The sequence below is a fragment of the Neolamprologus multifasciatus genome, chromosome 9, assembly GCF_963576455.1.
Source record: "Neolamprologus multifasciatus chromosome 9, fNeoMul1.2, whole genome shotgun sequence".
Classification (NCBI taxonomy): Eukaryota; Metazoa; Chordata; class Actinopteri; order Cichliformes; family Cichlidae; genus Neolamprologus; species Neolamprologus multifasciatus.
Window position 1 is genome coordinate 517,406 of NC_140447.1, and position 20,610 is coordinate 538,015.

The 20,610-nt window shown below is 40.6% G+C and overlaps 1 protein-coding gene across 12 annotated transcripts in view; it reads right to left on the bottom strand.

Moving 5' to 3' along the window:
* epb41l3a (erythrocyte membrane protein band 4.1-like 3a) overlaps positions 1-20,610 on the bottom strand; it is a 32,624-nt gene that overhangs the window by 3,054 nt on the left and 8,960 nt on the right. For 4 of the 12 annotated variants that reach the window (XM_085172278.1, XM_085172277.1, XM_085172281.1 and 1 more), the window contains exons 8-22: positions 20,492-20,588; positions 20,321-20,408; positions 16,670-16,714; positions 15,779-15,931; positions 13,915-14,012; positions 13,617-13,792; positions 10,999-11,082; positions 10,254-10,358; positions 10,036-10,157; positions 8,914-8,961; positions 8,794-8,823; positions 8,518-8,703; positions 6,527-6,943; positions 3,017-3,112; positions 355-987 (exon numbers count right to left, since the gene is read on the bottom strand). In XM_085172278.1, the coding sequence (XP_085028404.1) occupies positions 355-987; positions 3,017-3,112; positions 6,527-6,943; positions 8,518-8,703; positions 8,794-8,823; positions 8,914-8,961; positions 10,036-10,157; positions 10,254-10,358; positions 10,999-11,082; positions 13,617-13,792; positions 13,915-14,012; positions 15,779-15,931; positions 16,670-16,714; positions 20,321-20,408; positions 20,492-20,588 (2,378 nt within the window). Of the gene's footprint in view, positions 1-354; positions 988-3,016; positions 3,113-6,526; positions 6,944-8,517; positions 8,704-8,793; positions 8,824-8,913; positions 8,962-10,035; positions 10,359-10,998; positions 11,083-13,616; positions 13,793-13,914; positions 14,013-15,778; positions 15,932-16,669; positions 16,715-20,320; positions 20,409-20,491; positions 20,589-20,610 lie in introns of all 12 variants that reach the window. The other 8 variants (XM_085172287.1, XM_085172282.1, XM_085172283.1 and 5 more) reach the window with 8 other exon arrangements.

A 20,610-nucleotide genomic window follows, 5' to 3' on the forward strand; every position in this document is an offset into this window, starting at 1 on the left:
CCACTCGTAAACCTTTTTGCAGTTGAATGAGATGGTGCTTGGTCTCCAAATTGACTTCCCTTTCAAGACTCAGAAGCTATGCCCATCTGATATATAATCTATGTTTTAAACAAGCAAAATTAGGAAAAACGGGAAAGTCGGACTAGAGTTTGAAAATATATCAAACTCTCGTCTGACTGACACAATATTTCGATGTTTTCATGTGAACAGAGGGTAGATTCGATTTTAAGGAAGAAATGGGCCAAAGGTCACTGGGTCAGGTGGGGTAGGTGCAGTTTCAGGGTGGTGAAATGGGGCAAGGGTAACTAGTATAGGAGTCGCAGATGCCATTTAGGCAAGTGTCTCAGGTGTTACCTCCTGTAGTGGTTTGAACTCATCGTCATCCCTGTGGGCAGATGGTTGCATCTGATGGGCCAAGTGCCTGGATGTGGGATGGAGTAAAGAGGGCGGAGGGGAGTTTTCTTCAAACTGCCACCCTCCTTCATCTTCCTGTGAGTCGTCTGAGTCTTCGTTGTCAGTGTAATGCAGAGTCCCAGGTGTTTGAGAGTCCAGGACAGAGCTAGCTTGCTCCTGTTCACAAAAGCTAACTGCTATCTTGTTGTTAATGTTATCCTGATTAGTGTCATTACCGTTGGGGGCCTGAGTCTCTCTGACTACAGCTTCGATGGCCTCCTCCACTGCTGCCTGTACCAGCACACTGACGGCATCCTCACTAATCTCACTATCATTGTCATCGCTAGCCTGGCTGCTGCGCTCGTAGCTAATATCATCATCATCATCACTTGTTGGACTATTAGCCCGACCATCATTAAAACTGTCACAGGCCCATTGCTGTGTGCTATCATCAACACCTGCTGGGTTGGCTGGTAGATTACTGAAGGACATGCCCACATGACTTTCTTTTGCTACCTTTTGCTGGTCCACCATTGCCTCGTCCTGGTCGTGTGGCTCTGTCACCAGCATTATTGTCTCCACCTCCTCTGAAGTCTGAAAAACGAAGTGAAATCACAGAACATTTGGTGATTATTTTAACAAGTGATGTCTCCTTGATGATAGTGCTGCACATGTGTGTCATTCTGCTGCAAACCCATTTGAAGGACTGATGTAAACGGCAGTTCTTTGTGAATTGAATTGAACTGAACTTCTCGAAATACAGAAGTTAAGCAATATTTGGTGATTATTCATAGAGTAGGAAATGACCCCACCAGAGTCCAAATGCTGGTGGTGCTGGAGATGGCATGACATGGACATAACAGGTTAGCTATGGCATAATATATGAAAAGAGTATCGACATGACTAACTGAAAGGAGTATGGTGTGGAAAGGGCGTAAAGCTGTTGAAGGCCAGGAAATAGAACAGAAAGCCTACGATGAAGGTTTGGTAAACAACTGCCTGCCAGTTACCCCAGTACCCCTCAAAACTTGTCCATAGCACTATATGTTTGTAGGATTTCACCAGTTATAAAACAGCAAGGACCAGAACTTTAAATCTGCGCATAAACCTTTTTCAAATGAAACTGTGACCAGCAGATTGGGTACTGAGGAGCCTCGACTGAGTAAGTGACACACATGACTTTACTTGCTTACATTTAAATTATGTGCCTCTGATATTAGTTTTGAACAACCACGCGCCACTGCCAGCTAATTTTATCAGCGAGATGGACTGTACACTAAAGTGTGATGCAGTAAAAATCTGAATATGGGCAAGCTGGAAAAGATTTTGCAAGTTGTTTGCAGTGTGGAAACACGAGTTTGTGAAAGTGAGATCAGAGAATGAGGCGATGTAGGATTTTGAAATTTACAACATAGGTCCATCTTCTAAAAATCTCAGATGAATTTGAATTTTAGTGACCTCGACCTCATGGTGAAGGTTCTTTCAGGTGCATGCACTAGAAATCTTAGACCAGTTCAAATCCTGGTGACCTTGACCCCAAGGTAAAATTCAGGGGTCAAGTTTTCTGAAAATCTTGTGACTGGAATAACGGAGGAGGCTGAGGCGTAACACTGGCAGTCACTGTTATTTTTTAAAATGAAATTAAATTCAGTTTTATTTACAAAATCAAATCACAAAAATGGTCACCTCAATTTACGTATTTCTTTCCCAGAGCTATGAGACCAATTTATGCTCTTTAACAGCACAATTACAATTCTTACATAAAAATAAGTCATGCACGGTCTAATAACAACAAACCTTTGTCATAGTCCACGTATCAAAAGAGCTGCAAACAGGTGATCTTTTAGTTAATTTGCTGGAACGTGAACACCGAGACGAAAAATGTATTCTTGAATTCTTTATAATTAGACTCTTATGCTCTTATACTCGCTAGTTATGTGTTAAGCTCGAACTAGTTAAACTGTGCACTTCAGGATCTGAGGATTTTAAATTAATTTATTTTACTTGTAATATTTTTGTGAATATGTAGCCTTGAAAATGAAAGGACAGCTTAGAATAACCAGAAACCACTGAGGTGAGTATGAAGAGGGTGAAAGCAGCTGCTACAGGGTCATGAAGCAGATCGGTATCAGGGTTGTTCTTTATGATCTTGCTAGAGGATGCAGGGGAGTGTGGATGTCTTGCAGGGATGTCATAACAGCCTGGAGGACATGAATCAGATCAGTACTGTTGGTGAAGGGGCAAGGACAACCCGTGCTCTGCTTATGTCCTTAGTGTTAGAACTCGGACCAATAATTGTGGCTTCTTGAGAAGCTGAGATGATTTGTTGCTCGGAATGCACAAACCTGGAGACTGAGACTAGCTTTTGAAACTGTAAAGCATTGAGATGGGATGCTGGATTTCTTTTACTGGCTGAGAGAAGCTGCAGTGAGGAGAACTGACTGTAGGTTTGACAATATGCGGTGCTGGTTCTCATACATAAGAACACTGAGATTAAAACCACAGAGAAAAGAGACTTATTAACTCACAGAAGGCAGGCAATAAAATACCTGAAAGAGGAGTTAAAGAGAGCCAGACAAAAATACAACTGGACAACAAGGAAGACAGCTAGTGAAAAAGGCACCTTGAGCAGGTCGTGTTCTCTGACGGTTTGTTGCTCTCTGGCTGATTTCAGCAGAGCTGTCAGCTCAGGAGACATATCATCAAATGTAGGTTTAGGCTGCACATATCAAACACACAAAAAACAACAGTTACAGTGAAAACAAAGAAGAAACTTGTAACTAAAAGTCTCAAAATAAAACTCCAGCCATGCAGGGGACACTGTGGAGCCATTTTATTTAAAATAGCCTTGAACTATGTTGATATTTTCCTATCTAAAGCCTCCTTGTCTTCCTGCCCCAGTTTCCAAAATGCATCCGGAGGAGAGGACCTTGATGGAGGAGCTATGGGTAAGAATGTACAAGTATGTCTTTGTTAATTATAATGCCACTGTTAGTGGTATTATAACAAAGTGGAAGCAACTGGCAATGACAGCAACTCTGTTTTAAAACAAAATCAGAGATTGCCAACTTTCTGCAGAGACAACTAGTACAGACTTCCAAACTTTATGTGGCCTTCAGATTAGCTCAAGAACAGTTCGTAGAGAGCTTAATGGAATCTCTAGAGTACCAGATGGAGTGGTGTAAAGTGCATGGTCACACTTCTCCATCTGACAATTCCAACTGATGAGTCTGAGTTTGGCGTTTGCCAGATGCGTTTATGGTGTGGGGTTGTTTTTCAGGTGTTGGGCTCGACCCCTCTTCTTAAGTAACTCTTCAGACATTTTGGACAATTTCATGTTCCCACCTTTATGGGAACAGTTTTTGGATGGCTTGTTCCAGCATGATTGTGTACCAGTAAACAATGCAAGGTTCACAGAGTGGATGAGTGATTTTGGTGTGGAGGGACTTGAACGGCCTGCACAAAGTCCTGAGCTCAACACGACAGAGCAACATGAATTAGAGTGAAGACTGCAAGACAGTCTTTCTCATCCAGCATCAACGTCTGACCTCACAAATGCACTTTTGGAATAATGGTGAGAAATTCCCATAAACACATTCCTAAATCTGGTGGAAATCCCTTTTAGAAGCCAGGCTGACACAACGTCAGAACTCTGCTGAGCCAAGTATTCCTTTGGCCTTAACTCGTGTAAAACAGCTAACTGATCATCTGCAGAGGAATTTTATGAAGAGTTACAGTTTCAGAGTTCATCACAGCACAGAAACAGCTTTAGTGAAGGTTACAAATGATCTTATGGCCTCTGACAGTGGACTCATCTCTGTGCTTGTCCTGCTAGACCTCAGTGCAGCGTTTGATACTGCAGACCATAATATATTATTACAGCGATTAGAGCACACTGTAGTCTCTGAAATTAGAAACATCCTGTGTCAGAGTGATGTTAGGCAGTCTTTTAGGCTAGACTACTGTAATTGATTATTAACAGGATTTCTTAAAACATCCTTAAAAAGTCTTCAGTTCAGACCATGATTCAAAAAGCTTCAGCAAGAAAACAGACAGGGACTAGAAAACAGACTGGCTTACTTGTGGTTGCTATATTAAGGCTTATAGAAAATATTAAATTACCTTTAAAAGAACATGAAACACAGTTTGTCCTGAAGATCTACATTTCTTAATGATGCTCATTTGGTAAATGGACTGGTTCTTGTATTGTGCTTTTCTACTCTTCTGAGCACTCAAAGTGCTTTACACAACTTGCGCATTCACACAAGCACATTTTTTCTAAGTAACATTCACACACATTCATACTCCGATGGATGGGGTTAGTATCTTCCCCATGGATATTTGGCATGCAGACTAGGGGAAGCCAGGAATCGAACCACCAACCTTCCGATCAGTAGATGACCTGCTCTACCACCTGAGCTACAGCCACCCATTTGGGAAAGATCACAATATAGTAAACTGTAATGTCAACTAGACACTGGGGTGGTGTAGCTCAGATGTAGAGCAAGCCATCTATTAATTGAAAAGCTGGTGGCAAATATCCTTGGGTACGTTATTAACACCAAGTTGCTCTTATTCATCCATTAAAGTGTGAATTTGTAAATGTAAATGTTAGAACTTATACATAAGAAACAAATGCTGTTGTGAATGTTGTGAGTGCTCAGGTAGAGTAGAAAAGAGCTGCATAACAACCAGTCCAATAATTATTTACATTAATAAACAATGAAACAAAAACAAGACAATCCCCACCTAACTAGTTCTTTCTCTCCCAGTCTTCATAATCTCCCCTCAGTTCTAAGCACTCCTCATGAGGCTTCTTAAACAACAACGTTACAGGATTAACAATTAGTTTTGACTTTTAAATTAAAGGATTACGGGTAACTTCAGAAGTTTGCTTTAAGAATAAGTCTAATTTGCTCTAAGAGAAAAGTGTCTTTGGCTCAGAGTTGGACACTTTTTTTTGTTCCAACTGAATTAATTGATCAGTAGTGGTATGGCCATGGCAACATCAGTGGAACTGAACCGCTTTGGTGACAAGGTTAAACTTGCATTTACCTTGCTAAACTTCTAATCCTGCTTTGTGGTACAGGCCTTATTATAAACTTATTATGAAATCTCTCATTGTGGTGGATTTGTGACTTGCTGTCTCTTTGCTTACACCTTGCATGGACAGGGATGTTAATAAAAAGGCAGCAGCTTCCAACAAAGTAAAAAAGCATTACAGAGTCAAAGTAACCAACCAAAACAGAAGTGAAAATAGCAGTAAAATGGAGTTAAGCCACACCCCCAAGCTCACTAAGGATAAATAAACAACAACAAACAGAAGAAAACAACTAGAAAGATCAGCTTCCTGTTTTCCATTTTGATCAAAGGAGAAGACACAAAATGGTTTTCGGGAGGAGGTGAAGCAAGAAGCTGGGCGGAGTTTAAACTGAACACTGCAGCTCACAGGTGCCGCTTACTGGAGAAGAAGGAAACCCAATCGAAACCAGCACCACTAGATTGGATAAGCTCTGTTGTGATTGATTGCTACATACTCCCTGACCATCTATGGCAGACAATGAAAGCACTATAAAAACAGTAATATCAACAAGTCACACTTTTCCATTTAAGTTTTATAATTTAGAAGATTCGTCAGCATCAGGACACCGTCGCACATTTTAGATGGGTAGAGGAACCTGCTGGAATCATGTAATCTTTAAATAAGAAAAACTTTTGGTTTTTTAAAACAGACTAAAACACACATTATGTGGAAATCAGCTAATGCCACAAAAGATGCAAAACAACCAATCACAACAGAGCAGAACATCCATTATGATCTAATCCAGCATCAATTGTGATTAAAATCCTGTAATCAATTTTTTCTGATGGAAAATCAACTTTTCTGCAGCATCTCCTTTTCAGACCACCAGGAGACCTAGTTCACCAGGTGGAGATCCTGGTCTCCTGATACTCTGGTCCCTCAGATATCTACAGTCTTTTGGAGCTCAAGACATTCAGTTTGAACTAGCTCAGACGAGCCAGTGTTAAGCCACGCTTCCTGTGTCAGTGCTGCAGAGGTTAACATTTTGCTGCCAGGTTGTTGTTTTCATGCTTGTTTTCATGCTGACCACCAACCAACCAATCAGCATACCACTGCTGCCATCAAAGGTGATTTCCTGCCAGAGATGGGGCTTAGCTTGTCCAGTGAGGATGTAGGAGTGGCAGGGAAGGACTTCACAGAGACTCCACAGAAGTCGAGACCTTCAGCCACACTAATCATTTGTCTGTTGTCAACAGGTGGCAGGTCCGAAGGTGAAGTCGGAGTCTTCACCTCGGGGATGGCAATCAGCGGTCCCTCTGTGATGTCATCGTCAGCAGTGAGCTGTGAAATGCGTTGAGCTTGTTTGCAGGGTTTGACACTTGCTGTTGTCACGGTAGCATCGGAGCTGTCATCCATGATCGTCATGGTAAAAACCCTGCCAGAGACCGTGCAGTAAGTCTGCCCCACTGTGTAGCTCTTCTTTTTGAATGGCTGAGGACGAGCTTGGTTTGTCATGAACCCGCCCTCCTGGAGCGCACAGGTAAGCAATATTAAATAAGCACAGACTCAGCAAGAAATCATGTGACATACGAGAGCAGTTTCCTGAGCATAGACGGTGTAAAAGAAAGATATAGCCATCATGACGTCAATAATCCAGTCATTTAGGACTTTAAAGCATAACATCTGATTTGGTTGCTGCCATATTTCTTTGTTTTCCTTTGTTTGATTGTTGCTAGAAGTTACTATGTTTTGTTGAGAGGCTGTAGTGGTTAGATGTAGTGTTATAAATAAATAATACAAACAGTACAAGCTTCATACATACTGTAAATGGTATGAGTGCTATTGGCTAACTAGTGCTGAATTACAGACTAATAAAACAGTAGAATTTCATTCTCTGAAACTATAGTGAAACTGGTTGGGCTGTAACACAATACACAAATACAGTGGGAAGTTTAACGACTCAAAGTAGCAGCGGTGAAGCCAGACAGATGCAGATCAGCTCTGTCTGCCTGTGTGAATGTTGAATGGGCGAGATACTGAACGCCATCTTTCTCACCAAGGCTTATCCAAAGTTTATTTGATATTACATTGAGGTTTTATTCAAGTTTCACGAGTTTCAGCTTAAATTCTACTGTTGTTGAGCTGAAGATCAACTAAACTTCTAGGAATATGTCTGTGAAGGTTCTCAGTCATCCAGGTCATCGTAGTCAAAGGAGCTTGCAAAGAAAAGCGTCTGGACTTCTTTAAGTTGCTTGAAGACGTTTCACCTTCATCCGAGAAGCTTCTTCAGTTCTAAGGTCAAATGGTGGAGAGTCCCAGATTTAAACCTAGTGGGAGTTTCCCCCCACAGAGGGACAAAAGGACCCCCTGATGATCCTCTAATCGCCTGAGCCAAGGTGTGAAACTGGGTGTGGGTTTATATCTGGGACTCCCCACCATTTGACCTTAGAACTGAAGAAGCTTCTCGGATGAGAGGTGAAACGTCTTCAAGCAACTTAAAGAAGTCCAGACGCTTTTCTTTGCAAGCTCCTTTGACTAAACTTCTAGGAAGTTTCTACTGATCCTAAGGGTCATAAATCAATCAGCTTTGAGATACAGATCAATATTTCCCGTTTATAACTGGCAACAGGAGGTAACAACAAGCACATAGACATGTGACCTGTAGATCTATTTTCATCTCCTGCTATTGGGGGTGGAAAGTTTCTCTGTTTTCCTCGGGGCTGGTTAACTTGGGCCCATGAAGAATTTTCAAAACTATTGAGACAGTCTAAATGTCTGCAACCCCGACATTTGAAAGATAAGACTGGGATTAGTTTTCTTATCAACATGCTAACAGCAAATTGGGATAATGGCACCGGCTCCTGTAGTGCAACACTTTTATGCAAGTGAGCACAGCTTTGCACACACATTACCAAAAAAAAGGTACCTGAAGAAAAAAAAACAGTTTAACTTCAAAGATATGTATCGTAAATATTCAACCCACAAACTGTGGCAATGTACTGCATCACAATTAATTAAGTCACAGCACTGAAACAATATTTACCAACTGCAGGTGTCTGTGAACCCAATGCCACAAGATAACCCATCCATGACTGTCTCACCTCATCGGGCTCCAGAGGTTCAATCATTGGGGAGTCATCGACCCTTCGGAGAGGTGACGAGGCCAGACGCTTCTCCCACTCTGTCATTCCTCCTCCTTCTCCTTCTCCTCCCTCTAAAAAGGAGCGTCTGAGGGCGCTGATGGTGCTCTGAGGTTTCTGCATCTCCTCAGGACTACCCAATGTTCCCTAAAGACAGAGAGGGGGAGATGTAAGATGAGACAGAAGACATAGTGAGGACAGAAGACACCTATGAAGAAAAAATAGTTCAGGTGTTACCTGAGTTTTCAAATCTTCATCTTGGTCAGACTGTCAGATAGATAGGCAGGCAGAGAGACAGGTTATGTTAACAAGTCTTTCCACAATGGAATTATTAACCACACGATCACAGATGTGTACCTCAGTAGCTGTCAGGTCTTCGTCCACAGCAGTATCAGTTAGCTCAGTCTGAACAAGAAAAAGTAAGTAAGCAAAGAAAACGTTTAATTTGAATTATCAGTGCAAATATAACCTCCAGATCAAACCCAGTTAGTTCGCCTTCTGCTGAGAAATGAAGTGTGGTAGGATCTGAAATAGTTTCAAAGAGCAACTTGCAAGTTTGGGACCTCAGAGGGAAAATTAAGCAATGAGGCAAAAATGCACATATTGAAAAAACCCTTTTAAAGCTGTTTTTGTAGCAGAGTTTCTGTCCACCTCTGCTTGACTGCAACAGGAGAGAGAGTAGCTGATGAGGTTGATATGACACTAGTGAAAGAACTACACCAGCTATTAGCATCATACAGTTCTGGCTTCTAAATTCTAATCAAGGCTTCATACATCCAGGAACTTAAATTAACCGCGCATGTATTTCTTTCATGACTGAAACAGCAGCAAAGTCCTTTCTTCCCCTGCACAAACCACCAAATAACTCTCTTGCAAACCATGTAAAACGCATGTGTTCACTCCCAAACTGATTCCTAACAAATATTATATGCAAATAAAGAGAATCTTTAACCTGCAAGCTGCTCTTTAACCGAGGATTCAAATGGTGAAAACATCTACTTTTGTAAAAACTAAATATGAAGTTGAGCACATAGAGAACTTCAGTAGGAATGTCAGATTATTATTACGTTTGTATTATATGTATATGTATTTTTCTCATTTTACCAGCTGCTGGGAGTAACACAAACTTGATTTAAGGAGAAGGATGGCACCTGTATGGGGTTAACACACCATTTTAAATGTTTGTGGGCCTTCATGGTTTCATGGTTCTGGGTGATTTTGACCCAGCAGTTTTAGTTTCTTGTATTTTGTTACTATTCTGTATCCTATGTTTCAGTTTAATTCTGGTTAAGAGTTTATTGTAGGTTTTGTTCAGTGTCTGTGCCTGTTGTGCTTCCTGTTTTACTTTGAAAGTCTGTGTCTCATGTCAGTGTCTAGTTTTGCTTCCCTTGTCTCCTTAAGTTTGATTTCTCCCAAAATCTAGTTTTTCACACAGCAATAGAAAACTGGTCAGATTGGGTTGACAGGTGAGACAATTACTTTGGTGTCTATTTTTGGAGGAGTGAGAGTACTCTGCTGTGAAATCTCTGTTTCTTTGGTTTCCTCTTCCTCCTCCTCTTGCTCCTTTTCATTCACGTTCTCCACTTCCTGCACCTCCTCAACTAGGGTGACATAGGAAAAAAAGGAGAAAAAAGGTCTTAGATAATTTGACAGATTAAGTATCTGGTTCAAGATCAACCACAGACATCGTTTCTTACCTTGAACTTCACTGCTCTCTTCCATTCTCTTCTCAGGTGTTACTGTTGTGATGAGGTCACTGATGGCGATGGCTTTAGATGCTCCATACAGCCCAGAACCCATATCTATATACACACAGAGAAGTGCACCAGCCCTAATGTCATCACAATAACATCAACAGGTACAACAGTAAAGACAGCAACCACTATGATGCTCATTCAAGCTGTGTTTGTTCTCATCAGCAGCCAAGCATCACGACTTCTCTGTCAGAGTAATGGCACACTCAGCCAATTAACAGCTCAGGGTGCATGCACAGTAGCCTGGGCCAATCAGCATTCAGAACCACCACCAAGCCATGACAGCATATTATTTTGAATATCACGGCTCATTGAGCTCTGCTAGCTGTGTGGTTAATGGGGCTAATAAGTAGCGTCAACATAACCGTGCACTGAGACTGATAAATTCTGTCAGATAATTATCTGGACAACAAAATATTGGCAACAGGTTTATTTGAGCGATATGGTTGTTTTACCTTACATGTGACAAACATGTAATACTTTTGCATTCTGCTGAAAACAGGATGCAAGTCTGAGTGCATGTGAGCAGAATGAACAGAAATGTACAGCTGTTATCAGGTGTATCAGAGTGAAGCAGCGTAACCAAGTACACAGCATTCCTGAACAAGCTGAATAAAGCGATCGGAGCCCAGTCACAGAGCAGTACCACAGCAGCCAGTAGCAGTGCAACTGCAGTATTGAGCACTACCTGTGTGAGTGCCACCATTGACTTTTGGGGAAGCTGTGATGGCTTGAGAGACAATCGGAGAGGAGGTAGGTCCAGTCTGTGAAGCTGAGAACCAATCACAAACTGGTCAAATACTGAGGAAGAATGAACTAATCAGTCAGTGCTGAACCTAAACATAAGGCTAATGGGTTAGTGAGGTATGCTAAACCTAGAGTCAGAGATTTTAGCGTCAGGATGGTTGCTTGTTTTCAACCTGGCTAGAACTCTAGAGTAACTTATGCTGAACAAGTGGATCTTTATGCAGGTTTATAATGGCTCTTTCTTTTGTTGGGAGTATACAGCAAACAAAAACAGGATATAAATACAATAATATACCCTCATTTAAACCAAAAAAAAAAAAAAGCAAAAAAGATTTTCTCCTGGACTGTACATACAAATGACACTTTTAAAATGACACAGTAGGCATAGAGCCAGTACCTAACAGTCTTCTTCATATAATTCATTTCAGTTTGATTGAAAGAGCTCCAATTCACAACAGCTGTTGACTCAGTGTCCCACAATACTGGAGAGAAAGCTCCAAAGAACAGACAATCCTATGTGAGCAAGTACTTGGTGACAGTGTGGTGGACGAACTCCCTTTTAGCAGGAAAAAACCTCTGTCCGAACCAGGAAGGGCAGCCATTTGTCACAAACAGTTGTGAGGTAAGGGGAAAGTTAAGAGGGGGGGAAGTATAGGTAGTAAGTAGGGGTGCAACGATACTCGTATCGATATTGAACCGTTCGATACAGTGCTTTCGGTTCGGTACGCATATGTATCGAACAATACAAAATTTTTAATTTATTTTATCAACTTTCTTTCTGACGGTGCTGTCTGTGTTGAGCGCTCAGTGGATCTGCGCTCGACAGTGCAGCCTAGGCGGAGTAGTCGAACGCAGATTCACTGAGCACAGCGCAAGCTAGCAAGACAGAAGTTAAGCTCTCCTTGCAACATGGCAAATTGAACCTCCCCCACCCTCATTCAGATCTGGCGTTTGGAACTATTTTGGTCTTCATGTGACGTATGACCCTGAAGGTAAGCGCGTCATGGACTAAAGTAAAACAGTATGTCGGATGTGCCACGCAATGCTCAATTGCGTGGGAACTAGTGCGTTAGCTCGTTAATGTGTTGGCCATCCAGCCCCACGCACGGGGCGATCCGCGGTAGCTCGTTAACGGAGATTTGCCGTGTTGTGGCGTTAACGTCATTTCAACGAGATTAACGCTGACAGCACTAGTGGGAACACAACGAATATGACTGCACATTTACTCCGACATCATCCTAGTGCAAAGACAAGTGGAAGCAGACAAAAACAACAAGCACGCATGCTACAAACTTTACCCGAGTCATTTAGACAGCTGTTAGCACATGATTCTCCTTATGGGGACCTGATATGTTTAATATGCTGCTGAGAATATAGCCCAGAAGAAGCGTATAGTATAGCTTTTATTTTGGAAAGAGACATTTCTCTGGAATAAACTCTCTTTTCCAAAGATGAGTGATTCCTCAATCAGATAATATATATATATATATATATATATATATATATATATATATATATATATATATATATATATATATATATATATATATATATATATATATATATTTTTTATTACTTTGTTGTTTCAGCAACATTAAATTTAAAAACTGTACTTTTGAGTTAAAATATATATTTATAATTTTAATAAATGACAAATTAAAAAGGCATGAACATTTTTTTTGTATCAAAAAAATATCAAACCGTGACACCAAAGTATTGAACCGAACCGAACCGTGAATTTTGTGTATCGTTGCACCCCTAGTAGTAAGCATAGAACAGAGTTTATGGTAGAGAGAAGACAAACTCGCAATACAATGCAACAATGAAACCCATTATTCCAAATGACTTGTGCTGGTCATGAGCAGTTTTCTACTGGATTGAGCAAAGGATGTGGCCTCACCAGTATTTACATGGTGAAATCTGACTGTGGCTCACTGCATTTGTGCGACAATTGGAAAGAAAGAATGACGTGGAGCATACACACAAAGAAAACATAGACACAAACCTTGGTTCAGCTACTTAACCAGCTGTCAGCACAGTGCATACTACTCCACACTGAACTACTGATCATCTCCGACTGGGGATTTTTGACTTTGCTGAGCTAGCTAACACAAAAAAATATCCATATGTTTTTGTTATGTGGCTTCACAAAAATCCAGTAACCAAGATTACAATTAATACTTATAAAACAGTGAGTACCATATTCATATAAATGGACAATGTTGGTACAACATTAAAAAATATGGACTGACCTAGTCCATTTTTTTTTTTTTTTGGAAAGAAAAACAAACTCATAGTTCAAATTCCACATTCCTCCTTTGTAGTACAGGTCTAGTACTCGGAATATTCCAGTAAATACAAGGAAAAATTTGACTTTCAAACTTGGTACAGTTGGATGCACTGTTGCCACTAGTATTACTACTTGGACCAGTATGATACAACTAGAGCTATAGTGACCAGTTCTCTCATTGCAAACTGTTTACAATGCGCAATACTAATAACCCATATTAACCCTGTTAGCACGTTGGGAAACATAACTGATGCAGAATTCACGAGTACCTCCATCTAAACTGCGGCTCAACATGCTCCTCTTGCTGATACATCGTGGGAAATGCGGTGCTGGTCTGGATATCTGAGCACTGGCTCTGCGACTCTGAATCTGAGTCCGACCGCTGTAACGAAACTTTGAACCCAGAGTCAGGAACTTCTTAGGAGTTTCTTCTGGTGATAATAGCCTGAGAGAGGAGAGACACACAGGGGAGAGAATAAGATGGAGATGAGCAAGGGGAGATGAGATGAGGAGAATTTGAAAAACAAGCTCACAGACAGGGTGGGTTCAGGGATGATCTCGACTGACCTGAAAAAGGAGTGATGTTCCACACACACCTTCCAGAGTCTCTTAGCAGCTCTGTGGTTGAACAGCTTAAAACCAATGGTGGACTCAAACTGCTCGAACTGAAGACGGGGAGAGACAGATTATTTATCAACATCTTAGCTTTAAAATAAACCCATCAGTAGGTGTCACTCTCGCACATCCTATACCAATATCACGAAACTGAATTCAGACACATTTTGAATGTGATGTCTGAATAAGGTGGGTGTTTCTGGTTTACAAGCCTCTGCAGCATTCTTGCAGGTCTGGAGCAGTAACTCTGGATGGGGAGACTGGAGGCGGGGTTCCTCTTTTCTGGAAAGAGGCCCAGAGAATGTCTCCCTGGAATAATCTGTGCCAGGGTCTCAGAGAGGAGTGTCCGTCCATCCATCAGTTGTAGTGATTAAGAGCAATGGGTGTGGACCCGCTCTTGACCTTAAGTGTGCACGGGAGTTCAGCGGTGGCTGATGGACTCTGCCAGAGCTGCTCTTTGTCAAAGATTCTCTTTGTAATTTTTATGGAAAGAATTTCTGTGTCCAGCCAAGCAGCAGAGGATGGTCTTAACCATGGTCTGTGGTCTTGTCATCATATGATGAACTTCAGTTAGCAGTGAAGTGGTGTGTATCTGAATATAAACCACACTGGTGAGAAACATCCAAGATTAAGGCCCTGGTCCTCAGATAGAAAACGGTTCCACGCCTACTCTGGGTTTGAAGTGAGTGGAAGAGTTTTATCATTTTCAGCTCTTTTTTTGTGAGGTGGGAAGAGTGGAGGGCGGTATTGACCGACAGAAGGATCTGCAGTAATGTGAACACGCTAATCTGTTGTTGTGGTGTGTGACCTGGCGTCCACATATGTGGACTCACATTTTGGGTTATTTAGACCAAAATACTCAATTTTGCTCTACAAGGGCCTGAAATCCACTTACGAGGACATTATGCTGCTACTGTTCTATCAAAATTTTAAATTTTTTCTTATTTTTCTGTTTTGTTTTTCTTAAAAACAAAAATAAGGTAAAAGAAAATCTAGTAATTCTTTGTTTTTACATTCATATGCCCCAATATGCCCAAATATCAAAGAGAAATTAAAAATGCATGTCGTGGAAGAGTTCAGGTCTTAGGAGGTTAAGGCAAGATTTTTGATTTACTGGTTGATCTACGTTCCAGTGTTCACCTATGGTGACAAGCCAATAAACTGATACGAGCAATGTAAACAAGTTTTCTTTGAAGTGTGTCTGTGCTTAGCAATAGGATGAGCAGCTCAGCCACACTTGTTTATTTGTAACCAGGTTAAAAGTGACTCCCACTTTGCGCACTGTGCAAACAGTTTCACTCAGGATTTAGAGTCGACTGTAATACAGAAACACCACTAGAGAAGTTTACGAATGACATAATTCTTTTTAAGCAGGAATACACAGCGTGTTTATTTTGCTACTCCCTGAATTTTTTCAATCTTTGAAAATTATGTTTTTTGCTAATTAATAATAATAATAATACGTTTTATTTGAAAGCGCCTTTCAAAACCCTCAGATTATTATGTTTATGTTTTTTGCCAATTGTGAGACGTAACCAAATGCTATCAACTCAAGACCATTTATTTTAGAAAACTGTTGTAAAAATAAAGAGGAAACAGTCTACACCTGGATATGAAATGGCTTATCATTCAGTTGTCAAACTATGCTTGAGCATTTTGCAGGGACTAAGTAACATTACAGAAACATTACGCTGCTGAAGGACAGCATAAGGGTCAGTGTAACATAGATATATCAACATAGATGTATCATAATACTCTGTTTAACAGTGAGTGAAATAAAGCCACCTTGTGGCCAGTCATCAATGTGTGTTCTTACCTCTCCTGGTCGGATCTTGATGTAGAAGTTGTTTCTTTTGTACGAAATCTTCAGGATCTTTGGCCACGAGAACCTGTTGATCCTCAGTCTATCTCTGTAGACCAGCAGACCACTATTGCACACACCCAGCATAATGGCCACACCCTCTGAGTCCTGCACAAATACACAAAAACACCATGGTTCCCAAACTAACACAGAACTCTCCAGTCATGTTTATCATAGTAGATGGATCCTAAAACCAAGAAAGTGTTTTAAAATATTTTCGGGCACTTAAATTGGGATTGAAATAACACTTTTGGGAGAAATGAATTTGAAGCAGTAGCTAAAACATCTTTCTAAGTCAATTCCAGCAGTCTGTATTACATGAAGATGCAGCATCACCAGTTTGATTAAAAAAAACAAAAAAACAACAAAGCTTAGAAAATTTGCTTATTTGGTTTTTTCAATGTTTTTAGAGCTTCTTATAATGCCGCTGGTATTTTCCTTTTCGGTGCAGGTCTGAATCTGAGTCGAGCTGTTGAAATCTGCGGTTCTCAGTTTCTGTTGAAACTATAGCGTTCAAAACTTCTTTAGACTGCAGTTCTATTCTGGACACATGAGAGATTTAAACTGTGATCGCAGCTCTGAGAGAATCAGAATATCAAGGGTTACATTAGACAAGCAGCCTCAGTTTTCTCAGTTGTGTCTTTTAATCAGCACTACTTGATGCTTAAAATGGGTGGGAGCATGGGGGCGGATTTAAGGCTTACTGTGAAGTCAGGAGCTGTTTATGAATAACTAACTCTACAAAAAAACAGTAACATCCAGATGGAAATGTTTGGATTAACACACACATATACATTTAAAATACAACCACATATAAACACGCCTACACACAGGAAAGAGTCTTACCTCTGACTTAGCTGAAGACAGGCAAACAAAGCCGCTTCCTATCATCTACTCCGTTCAGACAGACAGACAGATGACAAACAAATAAAAAACCAAAACAAAAAACCGAGCAACAACAGAACAGCTGGTCTAAAGTTACACCAGTTTTATACCATTACAACACCATTGTACATAAAAACATTAAAGGGTAATGCTCCCTGCAAGCGCTAACCATCAGTGTTTAGCTTACTGTCATTCAGTGCAAGCAAGTTTCATCATCTTTGTTTAAATGAAGCTGCTCACTGATCACATGCACATGCGCCACTTATAGCATGTTTCCATCAAACAGGATATCTTAGACAGGTGCACCTATCTCCTACGGAGCATAATAACACCATGGCAGCAAAAAGTAATGACGTCAATGATATTTAACAACTGGAAAAATACAACAGCGCGGGAGTGACGACTTTGTCTTTTACAGCCCACAAAATTCTGATTTTGTGAAGCAGGTCATTTCATTTTACACGTTATAAATTTACAAAAGAGAATTCACAGACGTTGCAGCCTTGCTGGAGAAAAAAGCTGAGTGGTTCTCTCTGTTTGTCAAATGGTTAATAACTGAATGCAGCAAAAAGGTAAAATGAATTATCAGCATATGCATGGACGTCTGTGCAAATTCACATCAAGTCTGCAACACGTTTCTATTAACAACCAGTCACACATTTTCTTACTTAACTTACCAAACAACGTACTAAGCCTAAAGGCCCGTCCACAGTAGAGTTACTGGGAGTTTTCTTAAGTTGTTGTTAGAAATGTATAGACTAAAACTCTCTGAGAAGATTCTTTGAATGTTTGTGTCCACAGGTACATTTGAGCCATAGACCTTGGCCAGTATGTCCAGTCATTTTGCAGTTTTTTGCCTCATCTTCATATTTGAATCCACTAATTCTCCACCCTCAGCTTCAGAAGTTTGCTCTTGTTCAGATGCTCTGCCTTTACTTCTATGCAATATTAGGCAGAGTCAGTGTTTAGCAGTCATTGGCTACTAAATTCTTATTTATTTTCCTATAAAAGTGTTTGCAACATACAAGATCCTTGCTATCGTTCTTCATTATATCAAAGAAACATGTAAAAAATAAAATAATGTAAATGGTAAAGTGGTAAAGTCAAGGGGGAAAAAAGGCCTGTTCTTGCATCAAGATTGGCCGAGGCTGGACACCCATTGAGTGGAATAGGTCCCAGCCCCTCTGCAATCCTGAAATAGAAAAGCAACTATGAAAATGGATTGATGTATGAATGACTTGGGAGAACTAAGTAAGTCGAGATGGATTCAATCATCCAAGATAAGTGCAAATGCTCGTGTCTTATAATAAATCCTGGAAACCATGATCAACAATTCTGTGATTGCAGGATTTGAGCTTTGCCTCAGCAGAGCACAAGCTCCATGGGAAATAGGATGAATCATGCTAAAGGTGGTATAAAAAAAACAAAGGCAAAAACAAGAAAATTGGGGTGACAAAAAGTAACAATAAGATGAAAAATTAATTACATTTAATGGCATTTTCCTCTATACCACGACAAATATAAACTGCTGAAAGAAAGGGAATGTCATAAGTTTTGTTTTTCTGGTAACATGGTGAGGATATTACAGCACAAGCACCTGATTTTTGTTTGTTTTCATATGAAGTTGGCTTGTGTTTTTCCTTTACACATACAAAGTGATGAAAAATCTGCACAGGCCGACAGTTGTTCTGCCTGGAGCAAGGCCTGTTGTCCCAAAGGAGCTTTGGAGGAGACAAAAGCTGGAGCTAAATGGAGAGCTAAGAGGAGCATATATCATCAGGGGGATTGTGCTAATGTACACTCACATTTCCTGCTCCGTGGTGTGACCTTTTTCTTTTTCTTTTTTTTAACAGAGAGTTAATCTGAAGAAATGTGGAGGGATGGCACTAGCAGATAAACGCGGTATAATTCCAGACAAGTGCGGCAAAGTAATTACTCTGTGGCCTGAATATTGAACTGCTAGCTGTGGGATGCAGCCATATTACTTGCTGTGGGAATTTTCTCCTGTCATTGCTCTGGCTGTTTGAATTCAGTTTGAATCAATATACTGGTTTGATTCCTCCATCAACTGGACATAGAGGTCATCTTCAAAATCCTCCAAAACTGTAGCTGCACTAAATGATAACACACACACACACACACACGCACAAAAATGACACAAAATGCAGAGAATGAAATCCATTCTTCAAAATTGTCATTCTGTGATGTGTGTTTCATACACAGTGAATCAGTGGAAAACAGCCTTGATGGAAAAACCATTACTGTCAACAAATATGCACACACATGCATACAAACACACTCACATGTAATTGACTCTTGACAGGAACTGGGCCATCCATATTGATCAGATTGTTGGGTCCAGAAACCAAAACACACTGTGTGCTTTCATATGTTCATTCAAGGACGAACACAGTCTGAGCACATTTAATAATCGTGGGGTCAGGATAAAGAAGACGAACAGTGCTCAAATCGAGTCGAATCTGACAACTGACAGCAGTTAAAATTAACGGTGAAAGCCTCTGAATCCTAGCTTGATTACCAGTAGTTAAATCTGTCATTTTCTTTCACATATACATGTTTTGTTCAGTGAAATCAATAAGTGCTTTGCACCTGACCTGGGAATCAGCTGATTCTACACTGCTTAAAACATTAAATAACCACTTTGAAAACACATCAAATCTCAATGTAAAAAATGAAGCATGCTGGTTGTCAGTTGCTGATAAGGCCTGGGTAATGTGTTGGGAATGAAAGGATCAGTCTGCAGAGGCCTGAATCCAAAGACACCAGGAAAATCAAATTCTGTCACATCAGCTCAGGATGAACCAGAAAGCTAAAACCAGCGATGGCCCTGCCAGTTCTGGTATTCTGTGGGAAATACCAGTCTCCATGGTACTGGGCAGTAAGGACTAGAGCAGCGGTCTCCAACCTTTTTTGCGCCACGGACCGGTTTATGCCCGACGATGGACCGGCCTTTGAGGTGTCGCGGATAAATGCAACAAAATAAAACTAGTACCGGTACCGAAAAAAAGAAGATTTATTCATAACACACGTGAAAAGACCCAGGAAAACCGAGTAAACGATAAAAACGATAACAAAATAACGCTGAAAACCGATAAAAACCCTGAAAACCGTACATTTCACACCTGAGCCTCAACTCTCGCAGCCCGGTACAAAACGACTCACGGACCGGTACCGGTCCGAGGCCCGGGGGTTGGGGACCACTGGACTAGAGGACGTCGGGCCGCCCTCGTGACAGCCTCACCCTTTAAGAAAATGCTTTCTAAAGACCTGAACTAATCATGAATTGCTGTATCACTACAACATCTATTAAGAATATAATGTTGACACTTGTGTATTTATGAACTGCTGGAGTCGTTCCATTTCATTTGTAAATGCTTCATGATGCATAGCTAGTCCTTGTCACACAAATACTAAATAACTGGTAGCTGCCTGAATTATCTATGACTTGCAATATTACTAAGTATTTATAATGCCTCAACTTTATCTGTGTGCAGGTGGAAACATGCAGGTTTGGCATAGATTAGCAATCACTATTGTGATGATTTAGGGTAGAAACTAAGTTGTTGCTATTTTTTAAATAAGTGTCTTTACCTTTGCATGATGGAGGTCGACTCCATACATGGAAAGTTTCTTTACATTTTCCAGGAAATGCATCTCTGCTTCAGCTGGAGTCATTCCTCTAAAAACACAGTCATACACTTAAAAAATTTTGCTGCTCTGAATATTGACACCGTTTAGAAAAAAATATGTGCGGTGACAAACCTGTAGGATTTGTGCAGCTCTGTGATCTTCTCTTCCATTTCTTTAGTTTGATTCGGAGCAAAGCACAATTCACTGATGTAGTCGGCACCACAGTCATCTGAAATATGTAAACAGACGAA